This window comes from Pan troglodytes, chromosome 18 (genome assembly GCF_028858775.2).
Source record: "Pan troglodytes isolate AG18354 chromosome 18, NHGRI_mPanTro3-v2.0_pri, whole genome shotgun sequence".
In the NCBI taxonomy this organism is placed as follows: domain Eukaryota; kingdom Metazoa; phylum Chordata; class Mammalia; order Primates; family Hominidae; genus Pan; species Pan troglodytes.
Window position 1 is genome coordinate 46528866 of NC_072416.2, and position 21008 is coordinate 46549873.

The following is a 21008-nucleotide window of genomic DNA, read 5'->3' on the forward strand; positions in this document are numbered from 1 at the left end:
TCCTCAAAGCCAGAGTTCCTGGGCTGGGGAGGTGGGGGTTTATTAAAGCTGGGAGTGTCAGACAACTAGAAAAGGCTCACAGGGAAAAGAAACTCATCTTCAGGGGAGGCAGTGGAAAGAACAAATGTGGGAATAAGACCTGGACTCAGTCCTGCCTTACCGAACAGCTGATGGCCGTGGGCAACCCAAGCCAGCTGGGCCTCTGTCCACACTGCAACTGTGAAACGAGGGCTCTCCACTGGGTGGCCTCTTCCTTCCCTTCTCAGCGGTGTGGCTGGCCCTGCTGGGCTCTCAGGTCCCTGGTGCCTGTGGGATGGTGACCAGGGTTTGCAGGGAGTGCACAGTGGGGAGGATGAAGGAAGAAGCTTGCAAGCTCAATGGGTACTAGCTGCTCTCCTCCCTCTTGTGCAGAAATTGTCCCCACATGTAATTAAGCCAGCTTCTGTCAGGAGGTGAGGACACACAGTGGGGCCAGGTCGGGAGAAACACCTGATGCCAAGGCCAGCCCCACTGGTACTCAGGAACCAGGAGGGAGCCGGAGGGGTCCTGGCCTCCCCTGCTCCGTGCCCCACTCTGTGTCCTGCCTCTGTAGGGCCTTGGATTTGAAAACCACCAAAGGTCAGATGAGGCCCTGAGGGACCCTCGCTGGAGCCACATGTATTCTAGGGAACACTCACCGGCCTGGGTGCAAAGGTGCCTTCCTCACCGTGGGACTCAGGATGGGAAGGACTCTCCCAGGAGCCAGGCCCATTTCTTAGGATTCAGTCCTGGTTGCAACCATTGCAACTACTCTTTAGTAGGGAGGTGTTTCTCAACCATGAGGGCACGCCGGGTCACTTGGGATTACCAGAAAACATGGATGTCAGATTCTGATCTCCAGGGTCTGGGGTGTGGCCTGGGCAGCGCTGCCCCCGGGGATCCCAATGCACAGCCAGGGTCACAGACCACCACCTCTGAGGGCAGCAGCACTAGCCCTTGACAGATGAGGGCCCGAGGCCTTGAGAGGCTGCGTAACTTTCTCAAGGTCACGGAGAATAAGTGCAGGAGCAGGTGATGCCCTCACTCCACGGGCTGGCTGGGCATGAGGCCTTCAGAAGAAGGGCCATTCTGGTTGTTCTCTCCCTTCCCTGGCACTGTCCCCTGCATGAAGTGGCTGCTCAAGACCAGGGATGGAGGAACCCTGGAGGGGCTGGGAAGGTGCAGCATCCGGAGGGGATGAGGGGTTTGGGCCCCACCCCTCACCAGCTGGGCCTCATGTCCCTTAGCCACACAGTGGGAAGAAGTAAGGGTTCCCAGCCCTTCTCAGAGTGGAGGTGTGACATGCCAGGGATCCTGAGGGGCTGGCAAGGGGAGAGGGTCCTGCTGGCATTGAGAGACACCCTGGTTTGGGGGAAGTCCCCTGAGCAAGTCCACGTGCGCAGCTGCTAGGGGCAGGCTGCGGGAGGCCCTCTTCTTCCTGCTGCCTGTTTTGGTGGCTGAAACTTTAGACTGATCCAGGAGCCAGACAGGCGGGCAGACAAGCGCATTCTTTTTGGGGGAGGCCGCCGCCTCCTCTTCTCGCTAGAAGCAGGGAGGAGGGGAGGACAGGGCCTGCCCAGGCCTGACCCCAGACTGGGTTTCAGGCTGTGGGGCCAAGCAGGGCTCCCTGGGGACTCGGGGCTGGGGAAGGAAAGCCCCAAAGGCTGGAGTCTGCGGTTTGGAGTCCTGTGACTCTGGGAGGTGAAGCCACCAGGCAGGAGGGGGTGAAAGGGGGCTGGTTTAAGAAGCCCTAAGCCTCTGGGCTTTTGGCTGCAGCACTGGCTGTGGGTACTTCTGCTCTGTTTCTGGGCAAATCCCTGCCTGCCCAGTCCATTTCTCCAGTGAATGCCCCCAGCCCTGGCATCCTCGGTGTGGAGGGGATTGGAACCTGAGCCGGGAAAAAGGCCACGTTCAGTTTCCAATCAACATCAACTCATCTGTGTTTCCCGAAATGAAGTGCAAGGTGGCTCTGATGCATACACGGGCTCACTCCTGACACAGCTTCTGCAGAACTGGTCAACTTCTTTAAAAAAATATGCTCTTGGCATCCTCTCGCAGGAACAGGGCTGGATACGGGCCCACCAAGCAGGAAGTGGGGAGGCAGCTTCCTTCCGCAGCCTCCCTGGGCCCTGAAGACTGACAGCCTTGACCCAGGTCTGTCATGGGCCCTCAATTCTTTTCCTTGAAGGGTGGAGGTATCTTAGGCGCCATACCAGCTGCTGAGTCACCTCTGGTGCAGCCTTGCCTTTCAGGGAGGTGGGATGGCCCATTGGAATTCAAATCCTAAATCCTGGACATCTTAGCTTGAAGAAATGGAAGTTCCTGAGCATCTCTGTACCTCAGTTTCCTCCTCTGCAAAATGGAGATAATAACAGCAGCACTTTAGGAGTGAGGTGAGGATTAAAGGAGACAGAAGCTTGCCGGGCACACAGGTGGTGAGGGCACGGCACTGGTTGCCGACCTCAGCTTTCTCAGCACCCTGCAGGCAGGCAGTGGCTGTGCTCACTTCCTCCGGGTGCTCTCTCTGGTGACGGCACCCGAGGGACTCTCCCGAGTGCCTGCCTTGTTCAAGGAACAATGCCCTCTCTAGAACAGCTGGACTTCCCATGGCCCTGCTGAGGCACTGAAAGAAATGTAGGCCCTAACCTAAGCACCCTCATCATTGGACCACAGGGATAAAGGAGTGCGTTCAGAACCTGGAGGATGACGGCTTAGCACTTGGAGATAAGACCTGGCTGGTGGGGGTGTGGGATGACCTGGAAGGGTGGCGAATAGTTAGGTAGGTGTCCGCAGGGCTGCTGATCAGAGCCCCAGTAGCAGCCGCTGAGCGGGGCTCTGGGTTGGGCACAGTTCTAAGCACCACGTTTATTCCTCATGTCACCCTTGAAGTAGAAAGCATTATTATGCCTATTTTCCAGGTGAGGAAATCCTCATCTGTAAAATAGGCAGAATAAAATAATGCTTAGTTACAGTTCTGAAGTATACAGAAAGTCAAACTGCAGATGAACAGTGCTGGCATTTGCCCAACTAGGGAACTGGGGAAAAGAACTGCCGTCAGGGGACTGAAGAGGCAGTGGGATGGGCACAGAGCCACGGCAGCAGGGAACAGCTCGAGAGCCAGGCCGAGTTCTCTGCTGAGGGGCACCAGGCCTGAGTTTCAAGTTACTCAACTCCGAAATAGTTGGCCCCTTCCAGCATTTTCTGACTGGGGTGGATACTCCTGAAGCCCTGTTTGTGCAGGTCTTTGGACCTTTCTAAACAATCTGCAAATCCTTGCTAAAGACAGTAACACGTGTTACTCAAGACTCGATTTCAAAGGACGTAAATCCAACTGGAATGACCAGCTTAAGCAAGAAGTGTGTTAGAATACTGGGGTGTGGTGACGTCCGAGGAAGGGCTTTCCTGACAACGGGAACCCAAGGCTCATGCTGCCAGGAACCTCTCTCACGTCGCCGCTTCTTTCCTGCCACAGGTCGACTTCCCCCAGGGTGGAAAATGGCTTCTGACAGACCTGGGCCTGGCATCCCACGATTCCCACCACCACAGAGGAACTCCCCAGGAGTGACTTGGACTGGCGTAGGTTGGGCCGGCTGTCGGCCCTGGCCAGGAAGCCTGAGTGCATCTGGTATGCAGCCTGCGCCAGGTACCCCTCCCCGGACCTGTGTGCCCAGGATGCCATGTGCTGGAGCCTGGCAAGGGAGGGAGAAGGGAGTGGAGTGACCCCAGCCCCACCCCACTGTCCCACTGCAGGACAGTGGATTCCCGGCCTCTTACTGGTCCTGCTGCCAGATGCCGCAGTCAAGAAGGCACTGTCCTCCAGTTCAGTTGAGCAGACATTTATTAAGCACCTATCAAGTGCAAGGCACTGTGCTAGGCGCTGTGGGAAATACAGAGAACACAGGCGGTCCCTGCCCACGAGGAGCTCACAGTCTAGAAAGGGCAGCAAGACAGTACACAATCAGTGGCGGCAGCACCAGCCAGAGTGGCAAGTGCTCAAAGCAAGACACAAAGTGCTGTGCGGTCACAACATCATGGGGATGCTTCTGGCAGAAGCACTGGAAAGGAGACGAGGACTCAGGCTGGGCCTTCCAGGAGGGAAGCCATTTGGGAGAAGGGCATCTCTAGCGGAGAGAGGTCCATCTGCAGAGCCCACAGGTCATGGGAAACATGTGGCCGCAGGGAGAGTTTGGGGACAGTCAAGTATGGCTGGGAGGTGGACAGCCACGGACACTAAGCTCAGGAGGTGTGAACTTCGTGGTCTGGTCAAACAGCCACTGCAGATCACTTCGCAGGAGGAGGGGTGACTAGAAGTGTGTTACTGGAAGGTAAATCTGGCCACACTGCAGCATCTGGACGGCAGAGGGCAGCGCTGGGAGGGGCCGGCCAGTTAGGGCCCACCACCCCTGGGTGTCTGAAAGTGGGAGTAGCGGGCAGGGGCCAGCAAAGCACGAGGGCAGAGCAGGGGACCATACGGAGGGTGGGTGTGGAAGGAGGGAGGGACCCCATGCAAGCTGCAGGTCTGGGGAGCCTGAGGATGCCATAGGGCTTCCTGGTAGAGTGGAAAGTGCACTCCTGAAGGTCAGGGCCAGTCACTACAGAGAGGGGACAGCGGGGAGAGGGACAGTGTGGCCCTAAGGGTGACTGCAGTTTCTCAACATGTGGTCCGTGGATCACCTGCATGGGAACTGCCTGGGGAATGCGCTCATTTGCAGATTCCCGGGCCTTCCTCCAGAACTACTGGGCAAGCATCTGCCGGGTCATGCCCGGTAACCTACATTCTTAACACCAGCTGCCCTCTCCACCACCACGAGCCCCAAAGGTGGGGAAAAGTCTGCAAACCACCTGCAGAGGAAGAACAGGGTGTTAAGGACTGGCTTTACGCAAAAAGAAGAGACAAAAAGAATGAGGGAGGTCTGGGAGTGAGGGAAGTGGGAAGCAGGGAAAGTCCGGTCAAGCCATGTGCACCAAGACAGAGCCCCAGCGCGGCCTTGCAGCCAGGCACCGGGCCGTCCCCAAGGGCTGCTCTCAGTCCGCTTTCACTTGGTGGGCGAAAGCCACATTTGCAAACTGGGAAGTGGAGAGTGGGAGGTGAGGGGAAGCACTAGCAATGAATGAAGAGGATTCTTCCGGGAATCAGGCTGTTTCAATCTAAAACATCCAAGATAAGTGGAAACACTGGGGAGGAAGGTGATGAACAGATGGAGGTGAGCCAGAGACACCGCCTGGGCAAGTTGGCCAGGAGGCGGGAGACGTGGGTCAGAGACACTGCAGGAACTGGGTGAGGACAAGGAGGTGCGAGGAAAGGGGTTGGGGGATGGTCCCACAGGCAGCCACACCTGAGGCGTGGGAGGCAGGTAGGAGCTGGGGGAGGGCGGGGAGAAGAGGGGTTTCTGTGTGTAGATCTGAGTCCTCCCTCACATCCCAGCCGTGCCACAAGCCGCATCGGCATGAGGCCGGCTCTCCCTTCTTCACTGGTCTCAAAAGCCACCCAGGCCCAAGTCCCGGCCAGACAGCCGAGCCTGCCTAGCAACGCTGACCGGCTGCCCAGGATGGCCCAGACACCTTCTGTCTCCTGAATGCAGCCTACAGGGGTTCAAACAGACTGCTTGCATTAAGGTCAGACGAGGCTCTTTTACTTCCAGAGACAGCGGCCTGGAGCCTCGGGAAGAATGTAGGCCCAGGAATCACCCAGCCCCTCAGGACAACCTCTCTGAGCAACAGACATCCTCCCTGTTGAATGAGAGTGACATCTCTGCCCTGCCACCTACTTTACATGGATGCCACGAAGTGGGAGAGCCTGAGCAGTAGACAGGGAAGCGGCGAGCGGCCCCACTGCAGGAGGTAGACAGGCTACAGATACTTATGCAGCAGCCACACTGAGGCTAGTACTGGAGGAGGCTGAGAACCAGTAATGAGTTCTTAATGGTTTGATAATTTGGGTTTTTAAATATTAAATATTAAATATCAGGGGTTTCGGAAGGAATGATGAATTCCGTCTCATGCTGTAACTGATGAAGGCAACCAATGAGCAATCTTTCCTTCCCATAGCCGAGAAAGGGAAAGGGGACAGGCCAATCCCTCTGAAGCAGTAAGTCAGAACACGAAGACTTACAGAACTCAAACATCAAAGGTCAAGTAGCTTCTAGCCAGGAAAAGTGGTGGCCCCCTCAGCCTAGCCAGCACCAACCAGCATGGGTGGAGACTCAGCCTGGCAGTAAGAGCATCTCCTGGGTTTCCTCTGAAGCAGAGGAGAAATAGTGGGTCAGCCAGGCTGCTGGACTGAACCGTGAGCCAGAAGGCCAGAATCACTGCAAGACAGCTCCAGCCCGCACACCTCAGTTGTGCTTTTGAAAACAGGTGCAAAGCTGAGGCATGGGAGCTGTGACTGAAGTTGCCCTCCTGGCTGGCCTCATCTTCTACCTCTGCTTCCACAGCTGGGTGACTTGGCCATAGGCCCAAACAATGGACAACCAGTTCCACATTAGGAGGCATCACGGACGCATCTGAGAGGAAACATGATTGAAGGACAAGCTTGGCCTCATGGAGGGCTCTGGATTCATCCCTTGAAGAACGCAGCGATCAAACAAAACCAAGAAGCAGGCCTGGAGGGAGCACTCTGGGATGCCCCCAAGTCCCCTCACCATTTACAAACCAGCACTGAGTTCTCAGCCTCCGCTCCTCAGGACCAGGAGACAAGATCCGGACAGGCAGGACAGGCAGCAAGCCGACTGTGAGCAGCCTGGGGGCGCAGGTGTAAAATACAAAGCCCTTTGAAGGTCCAGACAATAAGAGTAAAGATGTTAAGATTGCCCAGGAAAAGAACTTCACTGACACTGAATTTGGGCAACACCTAGAACAGACAATATTAAGATATCAATTCTGAGAAAGACTCACAGGAAAGGCTGTTTAGGAGGACACTAGAGACAAACACAGGGAAAATAAATACAGGGGCTCTGAGATCCCCCCACAGAAGCTACTAATGCTATTTATTGGCTTGGGTCACTTTTGAGAATAGAAAACCATTTTTTGGCAAAGCTGTACAAACTCCACATCAGGGCGTCTCCTGCAGTTGGGGACACAAGATGGCCACAGTGACCGGGCTCTTCATTAAACTTCCTCATAACCCGCTACGGTGTTCAGAAGCTAAGACGTGACTTCCAGAGCCAGGCCAGGCATGTGGAGGCCCCTGACTGTGGGCGTTGTCAAGCCCTGGCTGGGGAGCCTGCTGCCTGCCCGGCCACTCCTCAGCTGTGGCTGTGGCTGTGGGCATGGCCGGACGGCGTGCACACTGGGCCGTCCCCTTTTGCGCAGGGTGGAAGGGGGAAGGAGGGTGGGACTCCATGGGCTCCACAATGTCTTCTAGCCCTGGTATTCTGTGAGTCTAACTTCGCCCTGGTCATTCACCATGGCTAGGCACCAAGTGCCATCTAGTGGCACTGCGGGTCCACTTTCACAACACTCCAACCAAAGACTGCAGAACAAACCAACTCTTACCCACTTTAACTCCGGGGGTGAGGGCAGAGGAGGCTGGAAGGGTGAGCACACTTCATGGTAGTGACGGGACATACTCATCTCAAGAAAATATACTTTAAGAGGTCTTGCTTTCCTTAAGAAAGCAACTCTTTTTATTTATTTATAAAGGCTAACCATATCCATTTGTCAATATTTTCGGCTTTAAGGAAAATAGTTTAAAAAACATAAAAAGGTAAATACACTCAAGAGTAACTGCTATTAAACAGTTCTGAACAGGCAGAAAATGTAGACTTTCCTTTAACAGAAAATGTTAAATCTGTAATAGCAGCATAATTTATATATAGAAAAAAGCTGGTTTTGAAAACCCAGATTTATACCCAAAACATTTTTTTTCTGTACAACTGCGTTTACACTGGGAAATAAGTTTCTTCACATTATGTTCATTCCCATCAGGTACAGGTGTGAGCTTGAGTTTGATCAGCCAGCCCTGAGCGCAAGCTCAGCGCTCAGCACAATCTTCAATCCAACACCATGGCAGAAAGCGCATTTAGATCTTTCATGTATGGGTGGGCCACCAAGATCTGGTCTATTTTCAGTCTTTGCTCTGAGTCAGGGAAGATCTTCAGAAGGGCTTCCCTCAGCTCGTTGGTTTCTGCAGAAGATCTCTGAGCTGGCATGGGCAGGTTCTGCTGGAGATTGGGGAGGGCTGGCAGCAGTGGGAAGCGGGGCTGCTGAGGGAGCCAGTGGCTTGAAGGGGCTCCCTGAATCCGGGTTGGAGGCTGGTGGCTGGTGCTGGCTGCCTGGGTGCCAGGGACTCTGAAGCTGGGGTCAAACATGCCCACATTTGGCAGGACACTGAGTAGGGGCTGCATATCTCTGTGAATGGAAGTGAGTCCTGGTGAGTTGGGTTATAAGTAAACAAAAAATCATAGAGCTATTTAAGAAGGTACCTGCGGCAGGCCTTGAGGCTCAGGATGCCGCTCCCTGGCTTCCAAAGGCAGGATGCAAGACTGAGGTGGAGATGGTGCCATGAGACACCCACAGGGGAGCCTGCGGGGATTTCACTGACATCACCTCAAGGCGTGCCAGGGAATCAATGCACTCTATGAGGGAGCACCACCCTCCCAGGTCTTCTGCTGTGAGGACTGACCCCATCCAGCTGTTTGGCTCTAACCAGGGTACCCTTGGGAGCTTTCAAAAGGTTTAACAGGGTCTTACTCTTCTGAAGATTTTGATTTTGTGCAGGACCCTGATTAATAGAAATTAGAAGAGACTCCTTTTGGGGAGAGTGGCAGTCCCCACCGACTCAGTCTAGATGAGGTGTGGGTGGGTGCCCACACTTGTACGCACATGGGTGTGTGCGAGTATGTGTGTACAGGGAGGGCATCTGTATCGCTCAAAAGCCTCCCACTGGACTCGGCCTGCAGGCGAGAAATGAGGCTAGCTGAAGTTTCCCCAACTTCAAAAGCTCAACTAACTTCAACAGCCCCTCTGTGATGGAAGTGATTCCCAACTTCTTAACCGATTTGTGAGCTGCTCCACAAAGAGCAACCAAGTGAGAGTGAAAAGGCAGGCAGGACAGACCCCGTGCCAGGTTGCTCAAGGAGCAGGAGCAAGCAGAGGACTCTCCTTCTGGTAACTCTGACCCGCCGACCTGATTGATGCTCTGACACAGGCCTCGGGCCTGAAGCCCAGCAGGGGATTTCCACGTTCAGATGTGGGGAAGCAAAATGAGATGGACTGATGAGCACAGCAGGTGTGGAAAATGGCTGCCATTCTCTTCATGTGGGTAGAAAAGCATGGCGTTTGGGAATTAAGTCCTCGTCTGTGTCATAAAACCCAAAGGCTCAAAAGAGAAATGATTCACAAGACCAGGGAGTTGAAATTGTAGTGGTCTCCTAGGTAGAAGAGACCACCATGTAAAAAAAGAAACCCATCACCACCTACCACTGAATCCAAACCTACAACTCCCAGTGGTTCCTGTTGCAAATGGAAAAGATCAGCTGGAAAGTGTGACTGCCTAAAAATGCTGAGAGAGCTGTGTGTCTTCCTCTCAGCTTAGACCCCCCATCACACCCCCATGCAAATACCAGCTGGGAATGCACAGAAGTGCAGCCTGGTTTAGTTTTTAAAAAGAGTAAACATCAGTCATGGGGTCATATGATCTCCCTGTTAGGTTCACAGGAATCTTTAGTTAATGTCTGTTACCTAAGAATTATGAAAACAGAAACAACCACTAACAAGGTGTCCTAAAAACAAAACAAACCCAAACTACAACAAAGAAAACCTAAACTACCAAATCATTTTCAGATAAATATTGAATACTGGCTTTTCCATTCAGTGAAGGTAGAAAGTAATGGTCAGTTCCCCCAGGCAGTGATTCCTAAGTAGTAAGGAAATTAATATAAGCATAACATGTTCAAAGCAAATGACTTTAGAAAGTGAATGTAAAAGGACACTCACACATACAAAATGACCCCATCAGGCACTCGTGATTCAGAGGGAGAGCTCTCACACATACATGATGAACCTAAGTAGTATTCGCCAGTAAGTGACCACCAGCTTGGAAAACTAGCTTTGTTTTTTTGTTTGTTTTTGAGACAGAGTCTTGCTCTGTAACCCAGGCTGGAGTGTAGTGGCGCGATCTTGGCTCACTGCAACCTCCGCCTCCCAGGTTCAAGTGATTCTTCTGCCTCAGCCTCCCAAGCAGCTGGGATTACAGGCACGCACCACCACACCCAGCTAATTTTTGCATTTTTAGTAGAGCCAGGGTTTCACCATGTTGGCCAGGATGGTCTCGAACTCCTGACCTCAAGTTATCTACCTGCCTCGGCCTCACAAAGTGCTGGGATTACAGGCGTGAGCCACCAAACCCGGCTTTGTCTTTTTAAACCTACAAAAAGGCTGGGCGCAGTGGCTCACGCCTGTACTCCCAGCACTTTAGGAGGCCGAGGCGGGTGGATCACCTGAGGTCAGGAGTTCGAGACCAGCCTGGCTAACATGGCAAAACCCCGTTTCTGCTAAAAAAAAAAAAAAAATACAAAAAATTAGCCAGGTGTGGTGGTGTGCACCTGTAATCCCAGCTACTTGGGAGGCTGAGGCAGGAGAATTACTTGAACCTGGGAGGCGGAGGTTGCAGTGAGCCAAGATCACGCCATTGTACTCCAACCTGGGCAACAAGAGTGAAATTCCATCTCAAAAAAAATAAATCAATAAAAATAAACCCACAAAAAAAGTTTGGCTCCTGTCTTTTCCTAGGATGAAAACTGAAAGGACTATAGTTGAAAATCCGGGATGCTTGCTACATTAGCTTCCAAATATATGAAACCAGCACTAAATTTAAGGCTTAAAAAAAAAATTTTGGCCAGGCATGGTGGCTCATGCCTATAATCCCAACACTTTGGGAGGCTGAGGAAGGCGGATTCCTTGAGCTCAGGAGTTTCAGACCAGCCTGGGCAACATGGTAAGACCCTGTCTCTACTAAAAATACAAAAAAAGAGCTGGGCATGGTGGTATGCGCCTGTGGTCCCAGCTACTCGGGAGGCTAAGGTGGGAGGATCACTGAAGCCCAGTGGGGCAAAGGTTGCAGTGAGCCGAAATCACGCCACTGCATTCCAGCCTGGGTGACAGAGGAAGACCTTGTCTCAAAAAAAAAAAAATAATAATTTTTTTAATGTCATTTTTAGTCTGTAAAGACAGCACTTGCACTAAAGCACAAAGAATTGAAATAGAAGTTTTAATACAAGACAATCTGAAAAAGGAAATACCTAAGACAGACTTCCTTCTGAAGAAACTCCTCTAATCGAGGTCCACTTCTTCCCAGAGGATCATCAGGAACCATAAATATGTCCCCCACGAACGTGTACTGCAGCAGCCTACAACACAGAACACCATGAGGCTGAGAGACAGGGTCCTCACTGCCCAGGGCCTGCGTAAGGATCCCAAAGCAGCCACCTGATGCCAAAGCAACGGTCAGGTCAGCCTACAAATCCTAAGACTGCTCAACTGCCTAAAAGCGGGGAAAACACCCAAGTCAAACCCTTTTAATTTCTGTTTTGGACACAAAAACAATAGTCAGAACGTTTTATCAGCTGGCCCTCAAATTTCTCATTAAGACTTGCAGATTTGTACTGGGCTTAGGAAGCCGCTTCTTCTTCTAATATAACTTTCAATATAACTTTGAAAAATAAGATTTAAAGACTGTCAGCTTAGGACACAAATGCTGAACAAATGTTTAATTTTTGAATAAAACTGGTAATAAATGTGTCCATAAGCAAATCCACTGAAAATAATATTTTTAAAAAGGAAAACCATATATGAATAAAGGAAATCTGAGGTCTTTAGACCACTATTTATCATATCAGGGGAAAACAGAAAATAAAATAATTTTTAAAAGTCCAAGTGCCTGTGCTTGTTGTCCAGGTCTCCTTTCTACCTTGTTTTTGTGAATGCTGAAAGCAACAGCTTGGCTGGAGAACACCAGTCTTGACTGCATTTAAACCCTCCATGCATACATGGATGAGTGTCAATAAATACTGACAATGAGCCCAGGCAGAGGTCCAACAGAAACATGCCCTACAAGATTAGTAGCTCATTAACTGTGCCCAGAAGGTCAAAGACCAATTCTTGGTTCAGCTATCAACAACAGCTTTTTAACAGCATAGGTGTCAAAATGCATACAGTAATTAACTCTCACCTGGGCATTCATAACACAGAATCTTTTTCTAAAATCTTCTAATAATTTAGGAAAATATAAATAACAGGCAAGGTGCAACTGTGAAATCCCAACAGGGATAAATATCTAGTTATGCTAACTATATTGCGAGTTTTACTATGTATTAGTTATACTTAGTGTGGGGCATGCTTACTTTATGTTTTAAGATTTCTGGCCTATATCACTTGTCCCTGGCACTATCATAGACTCTTGCTTTCTATTTTAAATAACTGGTCAGGTGATACTTGTTAACCAAAAGTCCTAGAAGCCAGTGCCCACTGATCTTAGGGCATTTTTCAGCAGTGGACACATTCATAGTATTATTACAAATGAAAAACAGCAGTGAATGCTAAACTCTTGACATAACTTTGTTTTATTTTGGATGATATCTAAAGATGTTTTCAATATAGATTATTAAACTATGACTGTAAAAACCTCCAGAAAAGCATCAGATACTAAAAAGTGGAAATATTCTCTCCAGACCATGAAGAAGTGAAAGCCCAGTCAGCACACATTGCTTTCGGTCCTTTCCTCTTGCTGGAATTCCAGTTGTCATCAAGTTCACCCTTTCACTTCACAGCTGAGTAAAATAGGAGGCCGTTTGTGCTCCATCACACTTAACTGTGCCTCCTGCTTCATGCAACAAAACTCTGATGCCCTAGAAGACTGCAGTGACAGCAGAGCATGCCCACACTCATCACTGCCAGCTCTGCTGCTCTGTGCTGGGCCCCCGCTTACCTGGAGGGGCCAGCCACCTATGAAGTGGGAGTGCAGCACAGTCTTATGATACTTTGGTCCCCTATATTGCCTTCTGTGGAGCCAAGGAATATAGAAAACAAAACGAACAAAATGCACACAGAAACAAACAATTAAAAACAAAACTTTTCTGACCAAAGACAAAGAAGAAAATATTACCTTTTTGTAATAATTTCTCTCCAAGAGACTGACTCATTCACAAATTCTCTGAAATTATCATTTGTCACAATTATGCCACCAGTTTTGTCCGCTAAGTGTAGTAGAAACCTATGGTAATATAAGAGAGTTTAAAATCAGCAACAGGCATCCTTGGCTCAGAGAAGCCATGTTATAAGAAGAGAATATTTCCTCTTCATAGGAAAACCATCAAAGAATTTAACCAAGGCTAGGCCACAGAAAAGTTTAGCCCCTATCAACTGAAGATCAATCAGAATGGTGAATATCTCTAAAATTATTAGCGTGATTACAAAATAGATTGTCTTTCATACAATTTCTTTTGTTAAATGATCTCAACTATAATTTATTCAAAAGTTGTATTATCAATAAACAGTGTTAATAAGAATGCATGAGGACCAGAGCAGAGAATGAGAGCTGACAAGCCTGTGAAATCATTATTCAGATTTAAGTTACTGAGCAACAGTATTTTGGTTCTAAGATTAGCTGCTTAGTACAATCAGCCTTACAATTCTTTTTCCTTTTTAAAAATTCATAGGTTCAAGCCAAGTGTGGTGGCTCACGCCTGTAATCCCAACACTTTGGGAGGTTGAGGTGGGCGGATCATTCAAGCCCAGGAGTTTGAGACCAGTCTGGGCAACACGGTGAAACCCCGTCTCTACTAAAAATAGAAAAAATTAGCCGGGCGTGGTGGTGGGCGCCTGTAGTCCCAGCTACTCGGGAGGCTGAGGCAGGAGAATGGCGTGAACCCAGGAGGCGGAGCTTGCAGTGAGCTGAGATCGGGCCACTGCACTCCAGCCTGGGCGAAAGAGCAAGACTCCGTCTCAAAAAAAAACAAAAAAAATAAAAAAAAAACCCAAAAAATTAGCCGGGTGTTCCCTGTAGTCCCAGCTACTCAGGAGGCTGAGGTGGAGGATCAGCTGAGCCCAGGCAGGTGGAGGGTGCAGTGAGCCAAGATCGTGCCACTACATTCCAGCCTGGACAACAGAACGAGACTGCTTCAAAAAAAAAAAAAAAAAAAATTCATAGGTTCACACTGCTCTGATTTAAAAAGAGGTATCTAGAATTGCCATTTTGTTTAGACTAAGTTATAGATTCACTCAAATGGAAGATATGACAGGATACATGGTGATAAAAAAGGGAAAGGATGAAGCAGTAAAGAAGACTTCCATTTCACTGCTGATTATTCATGCTTAGACCCTCTTAATAAGAAATCTGTGAGGATGTGAATTTTATCCCTTAAATTAGGGTGACCACATTTGTCTACGGCAATGTAGACAAATATAATAAAAAATAAATTAAGGGACTCACTGGAATTAAAGGTAAAGACAACTGCTTTTACTAGCAGTGATGAGTACTTAATGGGGATTTTAAAAACCTCATTAGTTTCAGAGATCTTAGAAAACCTTAGAAAGTAAATATGATTTAGTTCTTTGGCTTTATTAAATAACATTTTACAAATGATTTCTAACTGGTGTGAGTTGTAAGTGGTAATGTTTGCCCAGAAGTATTAACAAAAATAGGCAGTAAGGCTTCTGAGTTCATGTACCATGAATGAGAACATATATGCATGTTCTCTAAAAACCCAAAAAGCCGTATCAGCCAAGCAAGAGCTTAGTCTGCATACTTGTACGTGTGTTCCAATGCTGCTGGTGTTAGAATGAAGCTGCTGTGTTAAAGGACCTGAGCCCTGCAGGGTCCCTGCCCGTGTCACAGAGCTGAGCAGGAAGTGTCCTTCCATTCCGCCTTCTAGTACTTCTCACCTATCCCCCCCGGCACCCAAATATGGTATCCTCTTTCGGCTCTTCCATGCCACCTGAGTCTCACCCATCAGATCTGGTCTTGCATATCAGCCTGGTGCAGGGCAAGGGACTGTCAATGAGAAGGCCCTTTTGGTGAATGAATATATGTCTGCTGTGGTCCCAAGCCCCCCATCCCTCTGCCCAGGCCCTCTTTTCATCTCTTACCCATTTGACTATCATTCACTAGCTTGGGTCACAAGCTAAACACTATCTTCAATGGAGTGGTGTTTTGGTGGAACACAGGCGAAAACACCAGGGTTGTTGTTAGTGCTATAAGCCAGATGAAAATAAACAGGGCAAATGCAGGGGAGAAAAGAATAATCAGCTACCACTAGGCTACCAAATACTAGTAGACTTGCTACTAATTTCATACCATGAGGAGGATTTTAAAAACTGGTCCTATTTCCATTGGTTAAGTTTGGAACCTTCTCTTATTCAACCACAGCAAAACTCCCTTCTGTTACTTATGCACACGTCTTCTCAAAATTCTTTAGGGCAGAAGGTGCATCTGAATCATGCATGTCCCGAGAACCTACCTCGGTGTATCAGATTTGGTTAGTGCTCAATAAAGTTTTTAGAAAAAATTTAAAAAGGGCCAGGTGCAGTGACTCATGCCTGTAATCCCAGCACTTTGGGAGGCCGAGATGGGTGGATCATCTGAGGTCAGGAGTTTGAGACCAGCCTTACCAACATAGTGAAACCCTATCTCTACTAAAAATACAAAAATTAGCCAGGCCCGTGGTGGTACATGCCTGTAATCCCAGCTACTTGGGAAGCTGAGACAGGAGAACGGCTAGAACCTGAGAGGCGGAGGTTGTAATGAGCCGAGATTGTACCATTGCACTCCAGCCTGGGTGACACAGTGAAACTCTATCTCAAAAACAAAACAAAATATTTAAAAGGTACAGACTAAATCTTGGTGACTCAGATGCACTAGTACCTGCTTCCTGAGTTATATGCCAAGCTAAGAAATGCAGGCTTATAGGCCGGGTGTGGTGGCTCACACCTGTAATCTCAGCACTTTGGGAGGCCAAGGTGGGCAGATCACCTGAGGTCAGGAGTTCAAGACCACCCTGGCCAACATGGAAAAACCCCGTCTCACTGCAACCTGCTAAACTAAAAATACAAAAATTAGCTGGGCATGGTGGTGCTTGCCTGTAATCCCAGCTACTTGGGAGGCTGAGGCAGGAGAATCGCTTGAACCCAGGAGGCAGAGGTTGCAGTGAGCTGAGATTGCGCCACTGCACTCCAGTCTGCGTTGACAGAGTAAGACTCCATCTCAAGAAAAAAAAAAAGAAAGAAAAGAAATGCAGCTTACTCCTATCACAGTAGGGTCAGTTCAGACACTTCTATTATGTAGAAGAAACCCTGAGGACCCAGGCATTACAATAATAGGCTAAGTCACTGACCAAAAGTAGACTGAGAGGAGATAATATTTGAAACCATTTTCAAGCCTGCCACACTAAGACAAGACAAACATTACTTTTAGCACCTACCAACCAGAGACTACAATATCTGCTTTTACTTATAGATTTTCAGCCATGTTTTACTAAAACACAAAGAGTTTCTTCTGTGGTGTTTCTAAAAACTATGTAGCAAATATCACTGAGCATATCACCTTAATGACCATAAATATTAAACCCACTGCATCAAGCAGGTCCTCTAAAAGTGTGGACCTGTCCAGCAGAGCAGGTGGCTGGCTCCTCACCACCCCACTCCAACCTTAGGAAGGAGAATGGCCTTTCATACCTGTCATCATGAGAAGCAATTCTTTCTCCAAAGACCATCCGGGCAGGAGTTAAAGATAATATTCCGAGCTCCTGGAGCTGGGTTAAGAAGTGCTGTTCTGTTCATGGAATAAGTTGAATATACATTCAGAAAAGGGCTATCTTCCCAAATGTATCAAGAAATGAAAGTACACTCAAATGTTTCACTTGGAGAGCTGTAGAAAACCTTTTTTCTATTGACTCAATTTTACTAACTCACTAGGAATTAAAAAAAACCAAGCAAGACCCATACTAAGGCAAAAACAACATATGAACTAACTTCAGTTATTTTTTAAACATAAGATTAAACTCATTTGCTTCTCAAGAATAGTAGGCCAGGCACGGTGGCTCACGCCTGTAATCCCAGCACTTTGGGAGGCTGAGGCAGGTGGATTACTTAAGGTCAGGAGTTCAAGACCAGACTGGCCAACATGATGAAACCCTGTCTCTACTAAAAATACAAAATTAGCCAGGTGTGGTGGCGCGTGCCTGTAATCCCAGTTACTCAGGAGGCTGAGGCAGGAGAATCGCTTGAACCCGGGAGGCAGAGGTTGCAGTGAGCTGAGACGGCACTGCTGCACTCCAGCCTGGGCATTTAATGAAGCCTACCATCAAAAACTCTTTCAGAGCTATACTACAAGAAGTAGAGGACAAAGAGAGGGATGATAAGAGACCCTGAGAGAGGGTAGGGGTGAGGCTAGGGCAGATCTAGGGATAGGAGGGACAAATGGTTCTACCACAAGAAAGATCCCTATGCCAAGAGTCTGTTGAAGCCTCCTCCTACTGGCCTCCTATCTAAATTCTCAAAGGTGTCCATACAAATATTTGCCAGTTTTCATGGGGGTGGGTGATGACAGTGGAGAATGGAGGGTCAAAGCTACATTTTAGAAAACCAGTAATGGGAAAAAGCAGCTAAAAGCTCAGGGCCTGAGATTCCCACACCTGCATTCCCTACAATGGTACTCACCACTGACTTAAGCAATGCAGAGCACGTAAGCACTAAGAGACTCCTTCGGCAGGGCGTGGTGGCTCCTGCCTGTAATCCCAGCACTTTGGGAGGCTGAGGTGGGTAGATAACAAGGTCAGGAGTTCGAGACCAGCTTGGCCAATATGATGAAACCCCGTTTCTACTAAAAATACAAAAATTAGCCGGGCGTGGTGGTGCGTGCCTGCAGTCCCAGCTACTTGGGAGGCTGAAGCAGAAGAATCACTTGAACCCAGGAGGCAGAGGTTGCAGTGAGCCGAGATCATGCCGCTGCACTCCAGCCTGAGCGACAGAGCGAGACTCCGTCTCAGGAAAAAAAAAAAAAAAAAAAAAAAAAGAGAGAGACTCCTTCAGGGATCCAATTGCAAAAATAACAAAATGAGTGGATCTGCTTCATTCCTTATGTACCCTCTGTTAAGATGAATATGCTCTTCAAAATGGGGGAAGTTGGGAATACTTGGGAACTGTGTGGTTTGACCATTTCTGCCCCACTAGTGACTAAATTTCACTTCCTGTTTAATGTGCTGGGCAAGTCCTGTACTGACCCTCCTTCCCCACAATCTACTTTATTTTTCCAGGCCCTCTGATGTGTTAAGTTGCCTGGCACAGCCCTTTCACCTATCTTCCTATCATGACCTATGACACAAACAACCTGAAGTTTCTCTAGAACATTTCATGATTCATAATAAGTTCAAATCTTTCGTGTGTGGCCTGCAAGTCAGCCAGAGTACTTCATGGTTAACAGAAATGATTTATATTAAGCCTTAAATAGACTGTTAAAAAGACGTAACTTGAAGGGGCCAAATTTATGAAGTGACTTCAAAAATACTATCTAAACAGTCAGAAATCCAGCCTAATAAAAAGACATTTTTTAGAAAGTAAAAAGAAAACATGTGATATATAATGAACTCTTAATATAACTTCCTGTATAAATAACTATGTTAACTTTCCATCCTACCTCCTAGTATTTGTGATGCTGTGGCACTCTCTTCAATTGATGTTTTGCTAGGTGCAGTAGATTTACAATTTTATTTTTAAAGCCGCTGCCTACGGCACACAGCTCTATTCTAAATAGCATGCGTTGCAATTATAAGTCAACTCATTAAACATTTCACTAGAAATCTGAAAAAATCAGTTTGCCTCACCTGTGACATTAGGATCACGCCTTGTTCTCCACTGAGGGACAAATACAGTGATGTTTCTGTTGCCAAGCTTCCAAAAATATTCAACTGCAATTGCAATTCCACGACAAGAAAAGAACTTTTTCAGACCATGGCTAGAAATAACAAAGTAAAGAAAATAAGTAAAGTTTATTTCTGTTTAAAGCACAGTAAGTTTCACCATGAAAAGTTAACATACACATACAACAAACAGTAAGAACAAAGTTTCCTTTAATATTCTTACATTTTTGGCATTTAGTTGCATAAAGTTAGGATGGAACCCACTGTAGGGGACAGAACTCTTAATAGTGTCTTAGGATTTTTCTCACATTTTGTTAATCTAACTGGGTGTGTTGTTGTGATAGAAAGCAGTGAGCTCCATGGTAATACTTGTTCCCTGTGACAGAAGAAAGGGACAAAGATGTGACATGGTCATAACCCCTGCAACCTCCGAAGATGCTGCTGTGTCCTGTCCCAGGAAGGCTCCACTCTTTTTAGGGAATGGCTATATTTACCCAGTTTACAGCTTACGAGAAACACGTTGAGGGCAAGACTCAAATGAAAGTAATGGGGGGCCGTGAAAGGCTATTTTAAGAATGCAGAAAGCAGGGAAAAAAGGTAAAAAAAAAAAAAAATTAAAAGAACAGCAACAACAACAATGAACAGTAGAGAACACAGGTCAGCACACTTTTTCTGTTAAGAGCCACACAGTCTCTGTCATACCACCCAACTCTGAATGTGAAAACAGCCACAGATAACTGTAAGGGAATGTGTGCGGCTGTGTTCCACATTTACAAAAACAGGTGGGCGGGCCTGATTTGGCCCATAGTCTACAATCCTTGGTATAGAGGATTAAAAAATGCCCACCCCTCCATCCATAACACATTTCAACGGAAAGGAAGAAAGTACTTAAATTTTACTCTCCAGCAGTTAATTAAACGTGGAGATAAAAAAGTATTAAAAGTTTAAAATTCTGCAGGTGGTAATTTGTCTACTCATGGGTATTAGAAAGAAAAAAAGACTAAAATCTCAAACTGTGATGCTGTAGTTTATGAAATTAGCATAATCTATGTTCACTGCTTCAATGGTCACTTAGATTCCAGCGACAATACTCCCTGCATCTTCAGTCCTATCTTCTCTCCACGTCTAATGCTGCATGCCAAAACTGCTCTGTAGAAATACTTCACTTGAAAGTCCTGCCATGATGGGCATATGTGTCCCGAGTTAAACCCAGGCTCTCCTAATTCCAACCTACCCTGCAAATTCCAGTGAAACTAACTTTTAAATGCAGCCCAAGGCCTTTGACTCTGCTCAGGGCCTTCAAAGGCACTGTCCTACACTAATCCTGCCTGGCTTCCAGGACCCCTCCTCATCTGACTCGTCAGAAAGGATCTGGCCAAGTGACCCTCCCACTACCATGAGACAACCCTCTTGGTTTTGGCCAGGTCTTGCTATCTCACCCCTCCCGGTCTCTGAGCCTTTCCTTATGTTGCTTTCTATATGTGTGATGCTCTTGCACCTTTCCTTGCTCCTTCTTCAAATGCCCTCAGGACTGAATGGGCTGAATTCTGGCCCATCTTCTTCTATGAAGCTATTTCTAGACACAGGGCCTCTCTCAGCCTCCTTCCTCGTCTGAGTTCCAATCCTGTATGGTGCACCAGAATCACAGAGATAGAATGGCATTTAGATGCCTGTTAGAAAAAGGAGTCACTAGGGAAAGAGCAGCCTGCCTGGGTTGCAGAGCCAGGGGGATGAGCTGGATCATACTCCGGCTTCCTCACGCCTGCCCTTTCCACGACCCCACAGTGGGACTGTCACCCCACCTGCATGTGCGTTCCTTGAGAGCAGGAAGAGGCTGGACACTTCACGAACATCTAAAGCTCTGTGAGATTCACAAGAGCTACGCACAGACTCCTCTTTTTAAAGGCTATTTCTTTTTCAGTGAACCATAAATAAGATATTTCAGAGGCTCTTACCCCAGAAAATATATGTAAATAAACACACCCAATCTTGATAATTCAGGAGTGCTTTGTTTATCTAAAGGCATTCAAATATGGCAAGAAGGTAACAAAGTGACATTTTTAACTAGAAAAAAGACTGGGGGTGGTTCTTTAAAGGGGGCCTCTTTTAATCTTCCAAAAACAATAAATCATCCATCAC

General features: G+C 47.8%; 1 protein-coding gene across 3 annotated transcripts in view; it reads right to left on the bottom strand.

Annotated features, from left to right (window-relative positions):
- Positions 1-3838: 3838 nt before the first annotated feature.
- N4BP1 (NEDD4 binding protein 1) overlaps positions 3839-21008 on the bottom strand; it is a 71651-nt gene continuing 54481 nt past the window's right edge. For all 3 annotated transcript variants that reach the window (XM_520627.8, XM_063797812.1, XM_009430755.5), the window contains exons 3-7: positions 18834-18964; positions 16687-16783; positions 13121-13228; positions 11259-11366; positions 3839-8367 (exon numbers count right to left, since the gene is read on the bottom strand). In XM_520627.8, coding sequence (XP_520627.3) covers positions 8010-8367; positions 11259-11366; positions 13121-13228; positions 16687-16783; positions 18834-18964 — 802 coding nt within the window. In that variant the 3' untranslated portion in view covers positions 3839-8009. The remainder of the gene's footprint in view (positions 8368-11258; positions 11367-13120; positions 13229-16686; positions 16784-18833; positions 18965-21008) is intronic.